The following is a 19,272-nucleotide window of genomic DNA, read 5'->3' as shown; positions in this document are numbered from 1 at the left end:
TGCTCACCAGATGGTAGAGTTTTGTCAGGACTGGCTCTCCCGAGGCCATCAGTAGTTCTAATGGAATGTTCTCTACTCCCGGGGCCTTGTTTCGACTCAGGTGTTTCAGTATTCTGTCAAACTCTTCACGCAGTATCTTATCTCCCATTTCGTCTTCATCTACATCCTCTTCCATTTCCATAATATTGTCCTCAAGTACATCGCCCTTGTATAGACCCTCCATATACTCCTTCCACCTTTCTGCCTTCCCTTCTTTGCTTAGAACTGGGTTTCCATCTGAGCTCTTGATATTCATACAAGTGGTTTTCTTCTCTCCAAAGGTCTCTTTAATTGTCCTGTAGGGAGGCAGTATCTATCTTACCCCTAGTGAGACAAGCCTCTACATCCTTACATTTGTCCTCTAGCCATCCCAGCTTAGCCATTTTGCACTTCGTGTCGATCACATTTTTGAGACGTTTGTATTCCTTTTTGCCTGCTTCATTTACTGCATTTTTATATTTTCTCCTTTCATCAATTAAATTCAATATTTCTTCTGTTACCCAAGGATTTCTATTAGCCCTCGTCTTTTTACCTACTTGATCGTCTGCTGCCTTCACTACTCCATCCCTCAGAGCTACCCATTCTTCTTCTACTGTATTTCTTTCCCCCATTCCTGCCAATAGTTCCCTTATGCTCTCCCTGAAACTCTCTACAACCTCTGGTTCTTTCAGTTTATCCAGGTCCCATCTCCTTAAATTCCCACCTTTTTGCAGTTTCTTCAGTTTCAATCTGCAGTTCATAACCAATAGATTGTGCTCAGAATCCACATCTGCCCCAGGAAATGTCTTACAATTTAAAACCTGGTTCCTAAATCTCTGTCTTACCATCATATGATCTATCTGATACCTTTTATTATCTCCAGGATTCTTCCAGGTATACAACCTTCTTTTATGATTCTTGAACCAAGTGTTAGCTATGGTTAAGTTATGCTCTGTGCAAAATTCTACCAGACGGCTTCCTCTTTCATTTCTTAGTCCCAATCCATATTCACCTACTATGTTTCCTTCTCTCCTTTTTCCTACGCTCGAATTCCAGTCACCCATGAATATTAAATTTTCGTCTCCCTTCACTATCTGAATAATTTCTTTTATCTCATCATACATTTCATCAATTTCTTCATCAACTGCGGAGCTAGTTGGCATATAAACTTGTACTACTGTAGTAGGCGTGGGCTTCGTGTTTATCTTGGCCGCAATAATGCGTTCACTATGCTGTTTGTAGTAGCTTACCCGCACGGCTATTTTTTTTATTCATTATTAAACCTACTCCTGCATTACCTTTATTTGATTTTGTATTTATAGCTCTGTATTCACCTGACCAAAAGTCTTGTTCCTCCTGCCACCGAATTTCACTAATTCCCACTATATCTAACTTTAACCTATCCATTTCCCTTTTTAAATTTTCTAACCTACCTGCCCGATTAAGGGATCTGACATTCCACGCTCCGATCGGTAGGACGCCAGTTTTCTTTCTCCTGATAACGACGCCCTCCTGAGTAGTCCCCGCCCGGAGATCCGAATGGGGGACTATTTTACCTCCGGAATATTTTACCCAAGAGGATGTCATCATCGTTTAATCATACAGTAAAGCTGCATGTCCTCGAGAAAAATTACGGCTGTAGTTTCCCCTTGCTTTCAGCCGTTCGCAGTACCAGCACAGCAAGGCCGTTTTGGTTAATGTTACAAGGCCAGATCAGTCAATCATCCAGACTGTTGCCCCTGCAACTACTGAAAAGGCTGCTGTCCCTCTTCAGGAACCACATGTTTGTCTGGCCTCTCAACAGATACCTCTCCGTTGTGGTTGCACCTACGGTACGGCCATCTGTATCGCTGAGGCACGCAAGCCTCCCCACCAACGGCAAGGTCCATGGTAATTAGCTAATAGGCAATAAAGAGTGCAAATTTTCTGAAGAGTCCTTATTCTCCCGGTCACAAATAATCTCACCCAGTAGTCATTATGAGTTTTTTTAAGGGGGGTAGGATGTAAAACCGGCCGACTGGGAGTAGGAGAGGCACCACAGGTCATTTCAATTTCCACTGTTCTGAACGTAGGCTCGATGGCTTCCATTACAAAATATACACGTTTGAATTCCAAAGAGCGAAATACAGTGAGTGCGATAGAAGAATGCTGTGTGAAGACGCATGGAAATGCACTTTGGCAAACTTAAGACCAAATAACATGTCTTACATTTCCTCGAACATATATGTTTCATATATCAAAATCTTGAGAAAGATGTGCGCTAGAAAATGGACCCTTTTTTGAAAATTCTATCTTTTTAAATTTTTGACGTCCTATCTCAAATGATTGAGTGGGGGGGGGGGGGGGGGGGAGAGGGGGTGCGCCACTATCAAGTTTTTGCCCCGGTTCGTAAATATCATAGATCTGGTGACGCACGTGTACGTCCATCACTCGCATACGAACAGAACCTATTCCGATCACTGAAGACGACACAACGCAATTGTGCTCACCAGTCGACTCCTTCACGACACCAGAGCAGCCATGCATGGCGGTGTAGTGGTGTCAGCGGTAGCATGGCCCGAGGCATACGTCCTACTGTTATCCTCGTTGGCACGACAGGGGCAGTATGTGCCCCAGCTAAAAGCTGTCAATACATCCATTCGGCTTCCTGTAGGTCCAGAATACAAATGGTTCAAATGGCTCTGAGCACTACGGGACTTAGCTGGCCGGAGTGGCCGTGCGGTTCTAGGCGCTACAGTCTGGGACCGAGCGACCGCTACGGTCGCAGGTTCGAATCCTGCCTCGGGCATGGATGTGTGTGATGTCCTTAGGTTAGTTAGGTTTAATGACCTCAGAAGTTAAGTCGCATAGCGCTCAGAGCCATTTGAATTTTTGAACTATGGGACTTAACGTCTGAGGTCATCAGTCCCCTAGAACTTAGAACTACTAAAACCTAACTAACCTAAGAACATCACACACATCCATGCCCGAGGCAGGATTCGAACCTACGACTGTAGCGGTCGCGCTGTTCCAGACTGTAGCGCCTAGAACCTCTCGGCCACCACGGCCGCCTCCAGAATACAGCCCCGGTCAAATGGGTCAATCTGTTGAACAGAAATATGTACTCGCCGATGAGGTGTCGTTGTACCCTAGAATGAATATTGCGAACAATGTTCACGTCTAAGCTCGGAACAGTTACTGCCTGCAGAGTCAAAACAGAGGGCGCACAGATAGGTTTCGTGAGCTCCATTTGACCGCAAATGACCGTGACGTATGAATAACTAACATTAGAACCCCTCAGTATACACATATTACACGCTGGTGTCACTGCACACAGTTTTAACTTAATAGCCCACGTAGTTAGATGAGAACATTTGTATTGGGGCGATAATAAGTGTTAATCACTGCATATTCTTAGGGGATTTCCATTTAGGCCCCTTCCGGTGACGCTTGCACTTGAATGGACTTACTAACGCCGGTTATAATATTCGCCTACACATAGACAGATCGCCACAATCGCAGGCAGGAATGCCACACGACGTTTAATCCATACATACGAGCAGACATATAGCAAAAATAGATGTTCCACACCTTCTCCTAAGCCACTGGCCGATTTCAAATAAATTCGGTACACATACGATTTACTGTCAGGCAACAATCGCTGTGGGGGTAAGAATCACCTGCCTATCATAGTTAAGTAGATATGACGATATAAACAATGAGCTGCGTGAAAAACTGCCGCCTTATGCATGACGTTTAAATGTACTTCTTCTGTGTTGCTAACTTTATTTGCAGTAAATTTCACAGGTACTATCCACATATGCCACGAAATGCACCTGCAAACTATATCATTCTACCACACATACTTCAGTATATACACTGAAACTTCAAAGAAATTGGTATAGGCATGCGTATTAAAATACAGAGATATGTAAACAGGCAGAGCGATGGGACACAGAATCTTCGAGGTAGCGATGAACTGGGGATTTTCCCGTATTATCATTTCACGTGTTTTCCACGAGTATCAGGAATCCAGTAAAACATCAAATCTGCGACATCGCTGCAGCCGGGAAAAGATCCTGTAAGAACGGGACCAACGACGAATGAAGAGAATCGTTGAACATAACAGAAGTGAAAGCCTCCCGCTGCAGATTTCAGTGCTGGGCCATCAAGTGTCAACGTCCGAACCAGTCAACGAAACATAATCGAAAAGGGGTTTTGCGGCTGAGGATCGACTCGTGTACCCTTGATGCCGACACGACACAAAGCTTTACGCTTCGCCCGGGCCGGTCGACAACGACATTGGACTGTTGATGACTGGAAACATGTTGACCGGTCGGACGAGTTTCGTTTCAAATTGTATTGAACGAATGGACGTGTACGTATATGGAGACAAGCACATGAATCCGTGGTCCCTGCATGTCAGCAGGGGCTAGTGGAGGCTCTGTAATGGTGTGGAGCGTGTGCAGTTGGAGTGATGTGGGATCCCTGATACATCTAGATACGACGCTGAAAGTTGTCACGTACATAAGCATCTTGGCTTATCGTCTGCATCCATTCATGTCTACTGTGCATTCCGACAGACTTGGGGAATTCTAGCAGGACAATGCGACACCCCACAGGTCCAGAATTGCTACAGTGTGCCTCCAGGAACACTCTTCTGAGTTTAAACACTTCCGTTGGCCACCAAACTCCCCAGTCATGAACATTATTAACATTATTGAGCATATCTGGGATGCCTTGCAATGTGCTGTTCGGAAGAGATCTCACCCCCTCGTACTCTTACGGATTTACGAACAGCCCTGCAGGATTCATGGGGTCAATTCCCTCCAGCACTACTTCAGACAATAGTCGTTTCCACGCCACGTCCCACACCATCACAGAGCCTCCACCTGCTTGAACAGTCTCCTGCTGACATGCAGTGTCCACGGATTCATGAAGTTGTCTTCATACCCGTACACGTCCATCCGCTCGATACAATTTGAAACGAGACTCGTCCGATCAGACACCCTGTTTCCAGTCGTCAACAGTCCAATGTCGGTGTTGACGGGCCCAGCGAGGCGTAAAGCTTTGTGTCATGCAGTCATCAAGGGTACACAAGTTGGCCTCCGGCTTCGAAAGCGCGTATGGATGATGATTCGTTGAGTAGTTCGTACACCGACATTAGTTGGTGGCCCAGCATTGCAATCTGCAAGCAGTTTGCGGAAGGGTTGCACTTCTGTCACTTAGAACCATTTTCTACAGTCGTCATTGGTCCCGTTCCTGCAGGATCTTTTTCCGGCTATAGCGATGTCGGAGATTTGATGTTTTAATGGATTCGTGATACTCACGGTAGATTTTTGAAATGGTCGTACAGGAAAATCCCCACTTCGTCGCCATCTCTGAGATGCTGTGTCCTGTCGCTCGTGCGCCGAGTATAATTCCACCTTCAAACTCATCAAAATCTTGATCACTTGCCATTTAGCAACAATAACCGATCTAACAACCGCGCCAGACAGTTGTTGCGCTATATAGGCGTTGCCGACCGTAGCGCCGTATTCTGCCTGTTTACATACAGGGTGTTTCAAAAATGACCGGTATATTTGAAACGGCAATAAAAACTAAACGAGCAGCGATAGAAATACACCGTTTGTTGCAATATGCTTGGGACAACAGTACATTTTAAGGCGGACAAACTTTCGAAATTACAGTAGTTACAATTTTCAACAACAGATGGCGCTGCAAGTGATGTGAAAGATATAGAAGACAACGCAGTCTGTGGGTGCGCCATTCTGTACGTCGTCTTTCTGCTGTAAGCGTGTGCTGTTCACAACGTGCAAGTGTGCTGTAGACAACACGGTTTATTCCTTAGAACAGAGGATTTTTCTGGTGTTGGAATTCCACCGCCTAGAACACAGTGTTGTTGCAACAAGACGAAGTTTTCAACGGAGGTTTAATGTAACCAAAGGACCGAAAAGCGATACAATAAAGGATCTGTTTGAAAAATTTCAACGGACTGGGAACGTGACGGATGAACCTGCTGGAAAGGTAGGGCGACCGCGTACGGCAACCACAGAGGGCAACGCGCAGCTAGTGCAGCAGGTGATCCAACAGCGGCCTCGGGTTTCCGTTCGCCGTGTTGCAGTTGCGGTCCAAATGACGCCAACGTCCACGTATCGTCTCATGCGCCAGGGTTTACACCTCTATCCATACAAAATTCAAATGCGGCAACCCCTCAGCGCCGCTACCATTGCTGCACGAGAAACATTCGCTAACGATATAGTGCACAGGATTGATGACGACGATATGCATGTGGGCAGCATTTGGTTTACTGACGAAGCTTATTTTTACCTGGACGGCTTCGTCAATAAACAGAACCGGCGCATATGGGGAACCGAAAAGCCCCATGTTGCAGTCCCATCGTCCCTGCATCCTCAAAAAGTACTGGTCTGGGCCGCCATTTCTTCCAAAGGAATCATTGGCCCATTTTTCAGATCCGAAACGATTACTGCATCACGCTATCTGGACATTCTTTGTGAATTTGTGGCGGTGCAAACTGCCTTAGACGACACTGCGAACACCTCGTGGTTTATGCAAGATGGTGCCCGGCCACATCGCACGACCGACGTCTTTAATTTCCTGAATGAATATTTCGATGATCGTGTGATTGCTTTGGGCTATCCGAAACATACAGGAGGCGGCGTGGATTGGCCTCACTATTCGCCAGACATGAACCCCTGTGACTTCTTTCTGTGGGGACACTTGAAAGACCAGGTGTACCGCCAGAATCCAGAAACAATTGAACAGCTGAAGCAGTACATCTCATCTGCATGTGAAGCCATTCCGCCAGACACGTTGTCAAAGGTTTCGGGTAATTTCATTCAGTGACTACGCCATATTATTGCTACGCATGGTGGATATGTGGAAAATATCGTACTATAGAGTTTCCCAGACCGCAGCGCCATCTGTTGTTGAAAATTGTAACTACTGTAATTTCGAAAGTTTGTCTGCCTGAAAATGTACTGTTGTCCCAAGCATATTGCAACAAACGGTGTATTTCTATCGCTGCTCGTTTAGTTTTTATTGCCGTTTCAAATATACCGGTCATTTTTGAAACACCCTGTATCTTTGTAGTTGAATACGCATGCTATACCAGTTTCTTCGCCGCTTCAGTGTAATATAAAGGAAGAAGTGTTTCGAAGTATCTTTAATGCACCAGTTGCGACAAATACGAGGGTAACTACAAAAGAAATGCACATTATTTTTTATAAATTCCATGTTCTACATGTTTGAAAGTTTTACAGTGTGTAGAGACATTCTCTAGGAAAAATATTTTCATTTCTCCACATAATTTCCATCCCTCTCAACTGCCTTACTCCATCTTGGAACCAGCGCCTGTATACCCGCGCGGTAAAATTCTGGACCTACCTGTTGGAGCCACTGTTTGGCAGTGTGCACAAGGGAGTCATCATCTTCAGACCTTGTTCCACGAAGAGAGTCTTTCAGTTTCCCAAAGAGAGGATAGTCACATGAAGCCAGGTCAGGAATGTAAGGCGGGTGTTTCAGTGTTGTCCATCCGAGTTTTGTGATCGCTTCCATGGATTTTTGACTGACATGTGGCCGTGCATTGTCGTGCAACAGCAAAACATCCTGCTTTTGCCGATGTGGTCGAACACGACTCAGTCGAGTTTGAAGTTTCGTCAGTGTCGTCACATATGCATCGGAATTTATGGTGGTTCCACGTTACATGATTTCCACAAGCAAGAGTCCTTCGGAATCGAAAAACACTGTAGCCATAACTTTTCCAGCAGAAAGTGTGGTTTTGAATTTTTTTTCCTTGGGTGAATTTGCATGATGCCACTCCATTGATTGCCTCTTCGTCTCTGGTGAAAAATGATGGAGCCACGTTTCATCACTTGTCACAATTCTTCCAAGAAATTCATCTCGTACTGTTCCAAAAGTTCGCTGCATACCGTTTTTCTTGTTTCTTTCTGAGCCACTGTCAACATTATAGGAACCCACCTGGCACAAACCTTTTTTAACGCCAACACTTTGAGTATTGTAAATACACCTCCTTCCCCTATCCCAACGTAGCGTGACAATTCGTTCACTGTGATGCGTCTGTCAGCAGTCACCAGTCCGTTAACTCTCTACACATGAGTGAATGGGCAAATGTCTACAAGGTACATTACATATGCAGAATTGTGGACAGTTGGGAATGTGAGTCTCACGGGAAGCGTGCAAGGGATAAGTCCCTGCAGTCGCGCTATTCATCTGTGTCCTCGGTGGCTCAGATGGATAGAGCGTCTGCCATGTAAGCAGGAGATCCCGGATTCGAGTGCCGGTCGGGGCACACATTTTCAGCTGGCCACATCGAGGTATATCAACTACATCTGTCGGCAACTGAGGGTTTCAGTTAGTCATCATTTATTCCAGGGAAAATCTGCACGGTCATCAACAGTATTCTGTTCTTTCGAGAACAGTTACTGTCTTCATATATATCGTTAAAGGCTACCCAGCCATTGACCTTCGTCTGCGCGAATGCGCACAGGTTGCCCCAACTCTTACGGGAATCGCCAAAGGGTGCGCGAGTAATGAGTGAATGGGCAAATGTCTATAAGGTACATTACATATGTAGAATTGTGGACAGTTGGGAATGTGAGTCTCACGGGAAGCGTGCAAGGGATAAGTCCCTGCAGTCGCGCTATTCATTTGTGTCCTCGGTGGCTCAGATGGATAGAGCGTCTGCCATGTAAGCAGGAGATCCCGGGTTCGAGTCCCGGTCGGGGCACACATTTTCAGCTGTCCACACCGAGGTATATCAGCTACACCTGTCTGCAGCTAAGGGTTTCAGTTAGTCATCATTTATTCCAGGGAAAATCTGCACGGTCATCAACAGTATTCTGTTCTTTCGAGAACAGTTACTATCTTCATATATCTCTGCACATTGTCTGGAGTGTGTGCAGTACGAGGCCGGCCGCTGCGAGGACAATCCTCAATATTGCCGTGCCCGCTTTCATCACGTAACCTGCTTGCCCACCGACTAACTGTACTGCGATCGACAGCAGCATCTCCATACACCTTTTTCAACCTCTTGTGGATGTTTCCCACTGTCTCGTTTTCACAGCATACGAATTCTATGACATTACGTTGCTTCTGACGAACGTCAAGTTCAAAATGGCTCTGAGCACTATGCGACTTAACTTCTGAGGTCATCAGTCGCCTAGAACTTAGAACTAATTAATCCTAACTAACCTAAGGACATCACACACATCCATGCCCGAGGCACGATTCAAACTTGCGACCGTAGCGGTCGCTCGGCTCCAGACTGTAGCGCCTAGAACCGCACGACCACTATGGACGGCGAACGTCAAGTGTAGCAGCCATCTTGAAGACATGCTGTGACGGCGCCACTCACGGGAACAGGTTGAACTAAGTTTGAAAACAAGAGGGAAGGATGTATCTACGCACTGTAAAAATTTCACACATGCAGAATGAAAACTGTATTTTTTTAAAAAAAAATAGTGTGCATTTCTTTTGGTGTGACCCTCGCAGTATTTTTACTGGACACAAAATTTAATGCAAAAGCTACGAAACAAGGCCGTTTACCTAAAGGACTATGCAATCTAATGTGACGTGTTCCGTCTGTTCTCCACCAGCCAGTCGCAGTACAGTAGGTACGGTGTGTATGTCTGTAGACTCGATAGCACCGGAGGGAAGAATAAAGAATGTCCTGTAGTGGCTAGACTGCTCTACAGTGGTACCGACTGCGTGCCGTTCGAACGTTACGTGGTTGTGTGCTTCCAGAGGCAGGCGCACCTGAGCCGGGCGTGGGCGGCTGGGCGGCGGCGGCGGCGGCGGCGGCGTGCATCTGCAGCGCGTCCAGCTTGTTGCCGACGACGACGACGGGCACGTGGCGCATGTCGCGGCTCTCCCACATCTGGTCGCGCAGGCTGCGGATGTACTGGAACGACTCCGTGTTGCACAGGTCGAACACCTGCAACAGCGCACCACACCACACACACGGCGCTCTCTCACGTCCCCTCGACTTATTACATCTACCGAGACAGGTGCTTGCTTATTATACCCGTTGGTTACAATTAAAGTGCAGTAACTCACAGACGCCCAGTGTGGGCTGTAATTATCGTATGTAAGCTAAACTTGGTAGATCTCCTAATCACTACTGGCCATTAAAATTGTTACACCAAGAAGAAATGCAGATGATAAACGGGTATTCATTGGACAAATATATTATACTAGAACTGACATGTGACTACATTTTCACGCAGTTTGGGTGCATAGATCCTGAGAAATCAGTACCCAGAACAACCACCTCTGGCCGTAATAACGGCCTTGATACGCCTGGGCATTGAGTCAAACAGAGCTTGGATGGCGTGTACAGGTACAGCTGCCCATGCAGCATACTACAGTTCACCAAGAGTAGTTACTGGCGTATTGTGACCAGCCAGTTGCTCGGCCACCATTGACCAGACGTTTTCAATTGGTGAGAGATCTGGAGAATGTGCTGACCAGGGCAGCAGTCGAACATTTACTGTATCCAGAAAGGTCCGTACAGGACCTGCAACATACAGTCGTGCATTATCCTGCTGAAATTTAGGGTTTCGCAGGGATCGAATGAAGGGTAGAGCCACATCTGAAACGTAACGTCCACTGTTCACAGTGCCGTCAATGCGAACAAGAGGTGACCGAAACGAGTAACCAATGGCACCCCATACCATCACGCCGGGTGATACGCAAGTATGGCGATGACGAATACGCGCTTCCAATATGCGTTCACCGCGATGTCGTCAAACACGGATGCGACTGTCATGATGCTGTAAACAGAACCTGTATTCATCCGAAAAAATGACGTTTTGCCATTGGTGCACCCAGGTTCGTCGTTGAGTACACCATCTCAGGCGCTCCTGTCTGTGATGCAGAGTCAAGGGTAACCGCAGCCATGGTCTCCGAGCTGATAGTCCATGCTGCTGCAGACGTCGTCGTACTGTTCGTGCAGATGGTTGTTGTCTTACATATGTCCCCATCTGTTGACTCAGGGATCGAGACGTGGCTGCTCGATCCGTTACAGCCATGCGGAGGCTGTCATCTCGACTGCTAGTGATACGAGGCCGTTGGGATCCAGCACGGAGTTCCGTATTACCCTCCTGAACCCACCGATTCCATATTCTGCCAACAGTCATTGGATCTCGACCAACGCGAGCAGCAATGTCGCGATAAGATAAACCGCTATCGCGGTAGGCTACAATCCGACCGTTATCAAAGTCGGCGACGTGATGGTACGCATTTCCCCTCGTTACACGAGGCATCACAACAACGTTTCACCATGCAACGCCGGTCAACTGCTGTTTGTGTATGAGAAATAGGTTGGAAAATTTCCTCATGTCAGCACGTTGTAAGTGTCGCCACTGGCGCCAACCTAGTGTGAATCCTCTGAAAAGCTAATCATTTGGATATCATAGCATCTTCTTCCTGTCGGTTAAATTTCGCCTCTGTAGCAGGTCATCTTCGTGGTGTAGCAATTTTAATGGCCAGTACTGTATTATTAAACTAATACGTGCCAGAGGAATACCTTTAATACTATAAAATTCCATTTTTCAAAGTAGAATGTTATAATCTACACAGTCAGAAAACTAGCAAGATTTTAGAAAATACCAGCACAGTATTGCTACATGTTCGGTCCCATCAGAAAAATACGAGCGATCTTATATTGCATTCTCAATAGCGAATTCTTTACGTAAGGTGAACTGAGCTATTACTAAACGAGATGTTGAGTATTTCGTTGTAAACTATCTTCTGAAAAATATTTGACAACGATGGAAGCACGGTGATGGGTCGATAGTTAGAGACCTGTTGCTTACTTTCACTTTCATAAATGGGTGTTAGTACTTGATTTATCTTTGTTTGATAGTTCATAATATGAGCTTTGTTCCATTATTTTCTGGGCTGTGGTTGGTATCTGTGTATTTGGGCCCTTTATTGTTGTAGTTGTATCAAAAACAAACATCACAGTTTTTGAAGAACAATGCTATTTGTTCAAAAACTGACGTGAGGCAGTAGCTATGAGAAAATTCAGGTTTAACCTGACAATAAAGTAAAAACAGCCGAATGTAAGTGTGTGTAATGTGTTCTATACTCCCTGTATCCTAAATTTCAGAAAAGTATTGAGACTTGTTTACTATTCGCTTAATATGAAATTATTCAAAGTCGGTCAACAGTGCTATGAAAAGAGGCAAGATTTTTGGTGGCACCACCTCATGTATAGCATAAACTATAATACAATGTAATTCTAAACGCGAACACTAGTTTGAGTATGAATCAGTCGTTTTGAACCCTGTAACAGTACTATTTCTTATAAATAGAGACCATGTTAACTAAAGCTGTTTTCACTTCATTGTAAGGATCAACCTATATTTTGAAAAGTAAAGTGCTTTCGATTCTACGTCTACAACTACATTTATAGTCCGCAAGCCACCCAACAGTGTGTGGCGGAGGGCACTTTACGTGCCACTGTCATTCCTTTCCTATTCCAGTCGCGTATGGTTCGCGGGAAGGACGAAGGCGCGCTCGAATCTCTCCAATTTTAAATTTGTAATCTCGTCGGGAGGTATAAGTAGGGGGAAGCAATATATTCGATACCTCATCTAGAAACGCACCCTCTCGAAACCTGGACAACAAGCTACACCGCGATGCAGAGATCATCTCTTGCAGAGTCTGCCACTTAAGTTTGCTAAACAACTCCGTAGCGCTACCACGTTTACGAAATGACCCTGTGACGAAACGCGCCGCTCTTCTTTGGATCTTCTCTATCTCCTCTGTCAACTCGACATGGCACGGATCCCACACTCATGAGCAACGCTCAGGTATAGGTCGAACGAGTGCTATTTAAGCCACCTCCTTTGTTGATGAACTGCATTTTCTAAGGACTCTCCCAATGAATCTCAACCGTGCACCCGCCTTACCAACAATTAATTTTATATGATCATTCCACTTCAAATCATTCCGTACGCATACTCCCAGATATTTTACCGAAGTAACTGCTACCAGTGTTTGTTCCGCTATCATATAATCATACAATAAAGGATCCCTCTTTCTATGTATTCGCAATACATTACATTTGTTTAGGTGAAGGGTCAGTTGCCACTCGCTGCACCAAGTCTCCATCCGCTGCAAATCTTCCTGTATTCGCTGCAGTTTTCTAATGCTGCAACTTCTCTTTATACTACAGCATCTACATCTACATCCATACTCCGCAAGCCACCTGACGGTGTGTGGCGGAGGGTACCTTGAGTGCCTCTATCGGTTCTCCCTTCTATTCCAGTCTCGTAATGTTCGTGGAAAGAAGGATTGTCGGTATGCCTCTGTGTTGGCTCTAATATCTCTGACTTCATCCTCATGGTCTCTTCGCTAGATATACGTAGGAGGGAGCAATATACTGCTTGACTCCTGGGTGAAGGTATGTTCTCGAAACTTCAACAGAAGCCCGTACCGAGCTACTGAGCGTCTCTCCTGCAGAGTCTTCCACTGGAGTTTATCTATCGCTTTCGTGATTGCTAAATGATCCTGTAATGAACCAAGCTGCTCTCCGTTGTATCTTTTGTATCTCTTCTATCGTCCCTATTGGTACGGATCCAACACTGCTGAGCAGTACTCAAGCAGTGGGCGAACAAGCGAACTGTATCCAACTTCCTTTGTTTTCGGATTGCATTTCCTTAGGATTCTTCCAATGACTCTCAGTCTGTTATCTGCTTTACCGACGAACAACTTTATATGATAATTCCATTTTAAATCACTCCTAATGCGTACTCCCAGATAAGTTCTGGAATTAACTGCTTCCAGTTGCTGACCTGCTATATTGCAGCTAAATGATGAGGGGTCTTTCTTTCTATGTATTCGCAGCACATTACACTTGTCTACATTGAGATTCAATTGCCATTCCCTGCACCATGCGTCAATTCGTTGCAGATCCTCCTGCATTTCAGCACAATTTTCCATTGTTACAACCTCTCGATAAACCACAGCATCATCCGCGAAAAGCCTCAATGAACTTCCGATGTCATCCACAAGGTCATTTACGTATATTGTGAATAGCAACGGTCCTACGACACTCCCCTGCGACACACCTGAAATCACTCTTACTTCGGAAGACTTCTCTCCATTGAGAATGATATGCTGCGTTCTGTTATCTAGGAACTCTTCAATCCAATCACACATTTGGTCTGATAGTCCATATGCTCTTACTTTGTTCATTAAACGACTGTGGGGAACCGTATCGAACGCCTTGCGGAAGTCAAGAAACACGGCATCTACCTGGGAACCCGTGTCTATGGCCCTCTGAGTCTCGTGGACGAATAGCGCGAGCTGGGTTTCACACGATCGTCTTTTTCGAAACCCATGCTGATGCCTACAGAGTAGATTTCAAGTCTCCAGAAAAGTCATTATACTCGAACATAATACGTGTTCCAAAATTCTACAACTGATCGACGTTAGAGATATAGGTCTATAGTTCTGCACATCTGTTCGACGTCCCTTCTTGAAAACGGGGATGACCTCTGCCCTTTTCCAATCCTTTGGAACGCTACGCTCTTCTAGAGACCTACGTTACACCGCTGCAAGAAGGGGGGCAAGTTCCTTCGCGTAATCTGTGTAAAATCGAACTGGTATCCCATCAGGTCCAGCGGCCTTTCCTCTTTTGAGCGATTTTAATTGTTTCTCTATCCCTCTGTCGTCTATTTCTATATCTGCCATTTTGTCTTCTGTGTGACAATCTAGAGAAGGAACTACAGTTCAGTCTTCCTCTGTGAAACAGTTTTGGAAAAAGACATTTAGTATTTCGGCCTTTAGTCTGTCATCCTGTTTCAGTATCATTTTGGTCACAGAGAGTCTGGAAATTTTGTTTTGATCCACCTACCGCTTTTACATAAGACTAAAATTTCTTAGGATTTTCTGCCAAGTCAGTACATAGAAATTTACTTTCGAATTCATTGAACGCCTTTCGCATAGCCCTTCTCACACTACATTTCGCTTCGCGTAATTTTTGTTTGTCTCCAAGGCTTTGGCTATGTTTATGTTTGCTGTGGAGTTCCCTTTGCTTCCGTAGCAGTTTTCTAACTCGGTTGTTGTACCACGGTGGCTCTTTTCCATCTCTTACGATCTTGCTTGGCACATACTCATCTAACGCATATTGTACGATAGTTTTGAACTTTGTCCACTGATCCTCAACACTATCTGTACTTGAGACAAAACTTTTGTGTTGAGCCATCAGGTACTCTGAAATTTGCTTTTTGTCACTTTTGCAAAACAGAAAAATCTTCCTACCTTTTTTAATATTTCTATTTACGGCTGAAATCATCGATGCAGTAACCGCTTTATGATCGCTGATTCCCTGTTCTGCGTTAACTGTTTCAAATAGTTCGGGTCTGTTTGTCACCAGATGGTACAATATGTTATCGCCACGAGTCGGTTCTCTGTTTAACTGCTCAAGGCAGTTTTCAGATAAAGCACTTAAAAAATTCCACTAGATTCTTTGTCCCTGCCACCCGTTATGAATGTTTGAGTCTCCCAGTCTATATCCGGCAAATTAAAATCTCCACCCAGAACTATAACATGGTGGGGAAATCTACTCGAAATATTTTCCAAATTATCCTTCAGGTGCTCAGCCACTACAGCTGCTGACCCAGGGGGCCTATAGAGACATCCAATTACCATGTCTGAGCCTACTTTAACCGTGACCTTCACCCAAATTATTTCACATTTCGGATCTTCGTCAATTTTCTTCGATACTATTGCACTTCTTATCGCTATAAACACGCCTCCCCCTTCACTGTCCAGCCTGTCTCTGCGGTATACATTCCAATCTGAGCTTAGAATTTCATTACTGTTTACATCTGGTTACAGCCAACTTCCTGTCCCTAGTACTATGTGGGCATTGTGTCCGTTTATTAATGAGAGCAGTTCTGGGACCTTTCTTTGCCTACTACTACCTTGTCGCGTCTCAGGAGGCGTCTTGTCGGGCCTAGGGAGGGAATTCTCTAACCTAAAAAACCCACATGTGCCCTCCACACGTACTCCGCTACCCTTGTAGCCGCTTCCTGCGTCTAGTGCACGCCTGACCTATTCAGGGAGACCCTACATTTCTCCACCCGATAGCGGAGGTCGAGAAATTTGCACCCCAGAACTCCGCAGAATCGTCTGAGCCTCTGGTTTAAGCTTTCCACTCGGCTCCAAACCAGAGGACCGCGATCGATTCTGGGAACGATACTACAAATAGTTAGCTCAGATTCCACCCCGCGAGCGAGGCTTTCCGCCTTCACCAACTCCACCAACCACCTGTATGAACTGAGGATGACCTCTGAACCCAGACGGCATGAGTCATTGGTGCCGACATGAGCAACAATTTGCAGTCGGGGGCACCCACTGCTCTCCATCGCCTCCGGCAGGGCCTCCTCCACATCTCGGGTGAGACCCCCCGGCAAGCAGACAGAGTGAACACTGGCCTTCTTCCCCGACCATTCGGCTATTTCCCTAAGGGGCTCCATCACCCGCCTAACGTTGGAGCTCCCAGTAACTAACAAACCCCTCCCCCCGTGTGCCTGCTCGGACTTTGCTGAAGGAGCAGCCACATGTCCACTCACAGGCAGAGCGGGCGATGCCACACGGCCAGCTTCCACATTGACGCTCCGCCTCGTGCGCCGCGAACGCCGCTGAATCCGCCACTCCCCTTGGCGAGATGGTGGCCCAACCGCGCCCGGTACCCGCGAAAATGTCTCGACATCAGGGACAGTGGGTGAAGCATGTAACACCTGGGGTGTACCATGCGACGCACCGGACTCCCCACTGCCGCTACACTCCGAGGCAGCAGCCTGAAGACGGCTGACCGCGGCCATCAACACGTTCAGCTGTTCGCGAACAGTGGCCAGCTCCTTCTGCGTCTGTACACAGCAGTCATACATCCTATCCATCCTAAGAAATCAATTTACTGTAGAGAGATAATCAACTTTTAAATAGACTGCTAATTCACTAAAGGCGGCTGATTGTTGACTAAACTGTGGTTACTAGACACTTCTTGTAGAAAACAATGAAAATAGCACTACCTATCTCTGATCCGCGAAAAGCCGCATGGAACTTCTGACACTATCTACTAGGTCATTTATATACAGGGTGATTCAAAAAGAATACCACAACTTTAGGAATTTAAAACTCTGCAACGACAAAAGGCAGAGCTAAGCACTATCTGTCGGCGAATTAAGGGAGCTATAAAGTTTCATTTAGTTGTACATTTGTTCGCTTGAGGCGCTGTTGACTAGGCGTCAGCGGCAGTTGATGCTAAGATGGCGACCGCTCAACAGAAAGCTTTTTGTGTTATTGAGTACGGCAGAAGTGAATCGACGACAGTTGTTCAGCGTGCATTTCGAACGAAGTATGGTGTTAAACCTCCTGATAGGTGGTGTATTAAATGTTGGTGTAAACAGTTTACAGAGAATGGGTGTTTGTACAAAGGGAAAAGTTCTGGAGGGCCGAGAACGAGTGATGAAAATGTAGCACGCATCCAGCAAGCATTTGTTCGCAGCCCAGGAAAAGCGACTCGCAGAGCTAGCAGAGAGCTGCAAATTCCACAATCAACTGTATGGAGAGTCCTACGAAAAGGGTTAGTTATGAAACCTTATCGTCTGAAATTGGTTCAAGCACTGTCTGCAGCTGATAAGATTAAAAGAATCGATTTCTGTGATTTTATCCTTGCTCACATGGAAACAGATATCTTTCGTTTCAAAGATTGTGTTTAGTGATGAAGCAACTTTCCACACTAACGGGAAAGTCAACCGTCACAATGTCTGTATATGGGGCACTGAGAATCCGCGGGAAACAACTCAGTATGAACGTGACTAGCCTAAGGTGAACGTTTTCTGTGCCATTTCAGCCAATAAAGTTTTTGGTCCCTTTTTCTTCGAAGGTGCTACTGTAACTGGACTACAGTATCTGGAGATGTTAGAGAATTGGCTGTTCCCTCAGCTCGAACAAGAAGCACAACAATTCATATTTCAGCAGGATGGAGCGCCACCACATTGGCACTTATCTGTCCGTAACTACCTGAACGTCAACTACCCGAGGCGATGGATCGGCCGCCAGGCAGCCCGTGACAGAGCACTTCATCACTGGCCTCCAAGAAGCCCTGACCTTACCCCCTGCGATTTTTTCTTATGGGGGTATGTTAAGGATATGGTGTTTCAGCCACCTCTCCCAGCCACCATTGATGATTTGAAACGAGAAATAACAGCAGCTATCCAAACTGTTACGCCTGATATGCTACAGAGAGTGTGGAACGAGTTGGAGAATCGGGTTGATATTGCTCGAGTGTCTGGAGGGGGCCATATTGAACATCTCTGAACTTGTTTTTGAGTGAAAAAAAACCTTTTTAAGTACTCTTTGTAATGATGTATAACAGAAGGTTATATTATGTTTCCTTCATTAAATACACATTTTTAAAGTTGTGGTATTCTTTTTGAATCACCCTGTATATATTGTGAAAAGCAATGGTCCCATAACACTCTCCTGTGCCACGCCAGAGGTTACTTTAACGCCTGTAGACGTCTCTCTTAATACAATGATAAGCTAAAACATTATGACCACTTGCTTAATAGCGTGTTGGTTCAACTGGAAATCACTACAGCAGGTATTCTACGTGGCATGGCTTCTAAGAGATCCTTGGTAGTTTTTCAAAGTGTGTGGCAACAAATTTCCACGTACAGGTCACGCAGTTTCCGTAAATTCCCATCCTGTGGTTTGCCTGAGCGGATATGGCGCCCGACTACGTCCCATATGTGTTCCATCGCGTTCAGATCAGGCGAGCTTGATAGCCAAGACATCAATTATCGTGTTCCTAAAACCTTTGTAGCCCTATTCTGGGCCTGTGACATGGTCAGTTATCCTACTGAAAGAAGTCACCGCCATCAAGATACATCAATAACGGAGGGATGCAAGTGGTTTGCAATAATGTTCATGCACTCCACATCTGCCTCGGTGCCTTCGATTACTGCCGCAGGAGCCATTGATGTTCAAGCGAATGTCCCCCATAGCATACTCCGACCGCCGATTGACCGCCGTCCGTGTGCGCGATGCATGTTTTGAGCAACTGTTCACCTGGATAACGGCGTTTCAGATACGTCCATCGACCTGGTGCAACAAGAAACGCGAGTTATCCGACCATTTGGTACGTTTCAGTTGATTCAGAGTCCAATTTCGATGACCTCGTGCCCACTGAAATCGTAACCGACGATGTCG

General features: G+C 45.8%; 1 protein-coding gene and 1 non-coding gene across 2 annotated transcripts in view; one reads left to right on the top strand and one right to left on the bottom strand.

Moving 5' to 3' along the window:
• LOC124545747 (ras-like protein family member 10B) overlaps positions 1-19,272 on the bottom strand; it is a 226,770-nt gene that overhangs the window by 13,218 nt on the left and 194,280 nt on the right. The window contains exon 4 of the mRNA XM_047124689.1: positions 9,827-9,973. Coding sequence (XP_046980645.1) covers positions 9,827-9,973 — 147 coding nt within the window. The remainder of the gene's footprint in view (positions 1-9,826; positions 9,974-19,272) is intronic.
• Trnat-ugu lies at positions 8,694-8,767 on the top strand. The gene has a single exon. It is a non-coding gene; the product is annotated as a tRNA-Thr (tRNA).

The sequence above is a fragment of the Schistocerca americana genome, chromosome 8 (genome assembly GCF_021461395.2).
Source record: "Schistocerca americana isolate TAMUIC-IGC-003095 chromosome 8, iqSchAmer2.1, whole genome shotgun sequence".
NCBI classification, from domain to species: Eukaryota; Metazoa; Arthropoda; class Insecta; order Orthoptera; family Acrididae; genus Schistocerca; species Schistocerca americana.
This window is presented reverse-complemented; position numbering and strand designations above follow the sequence as displayed.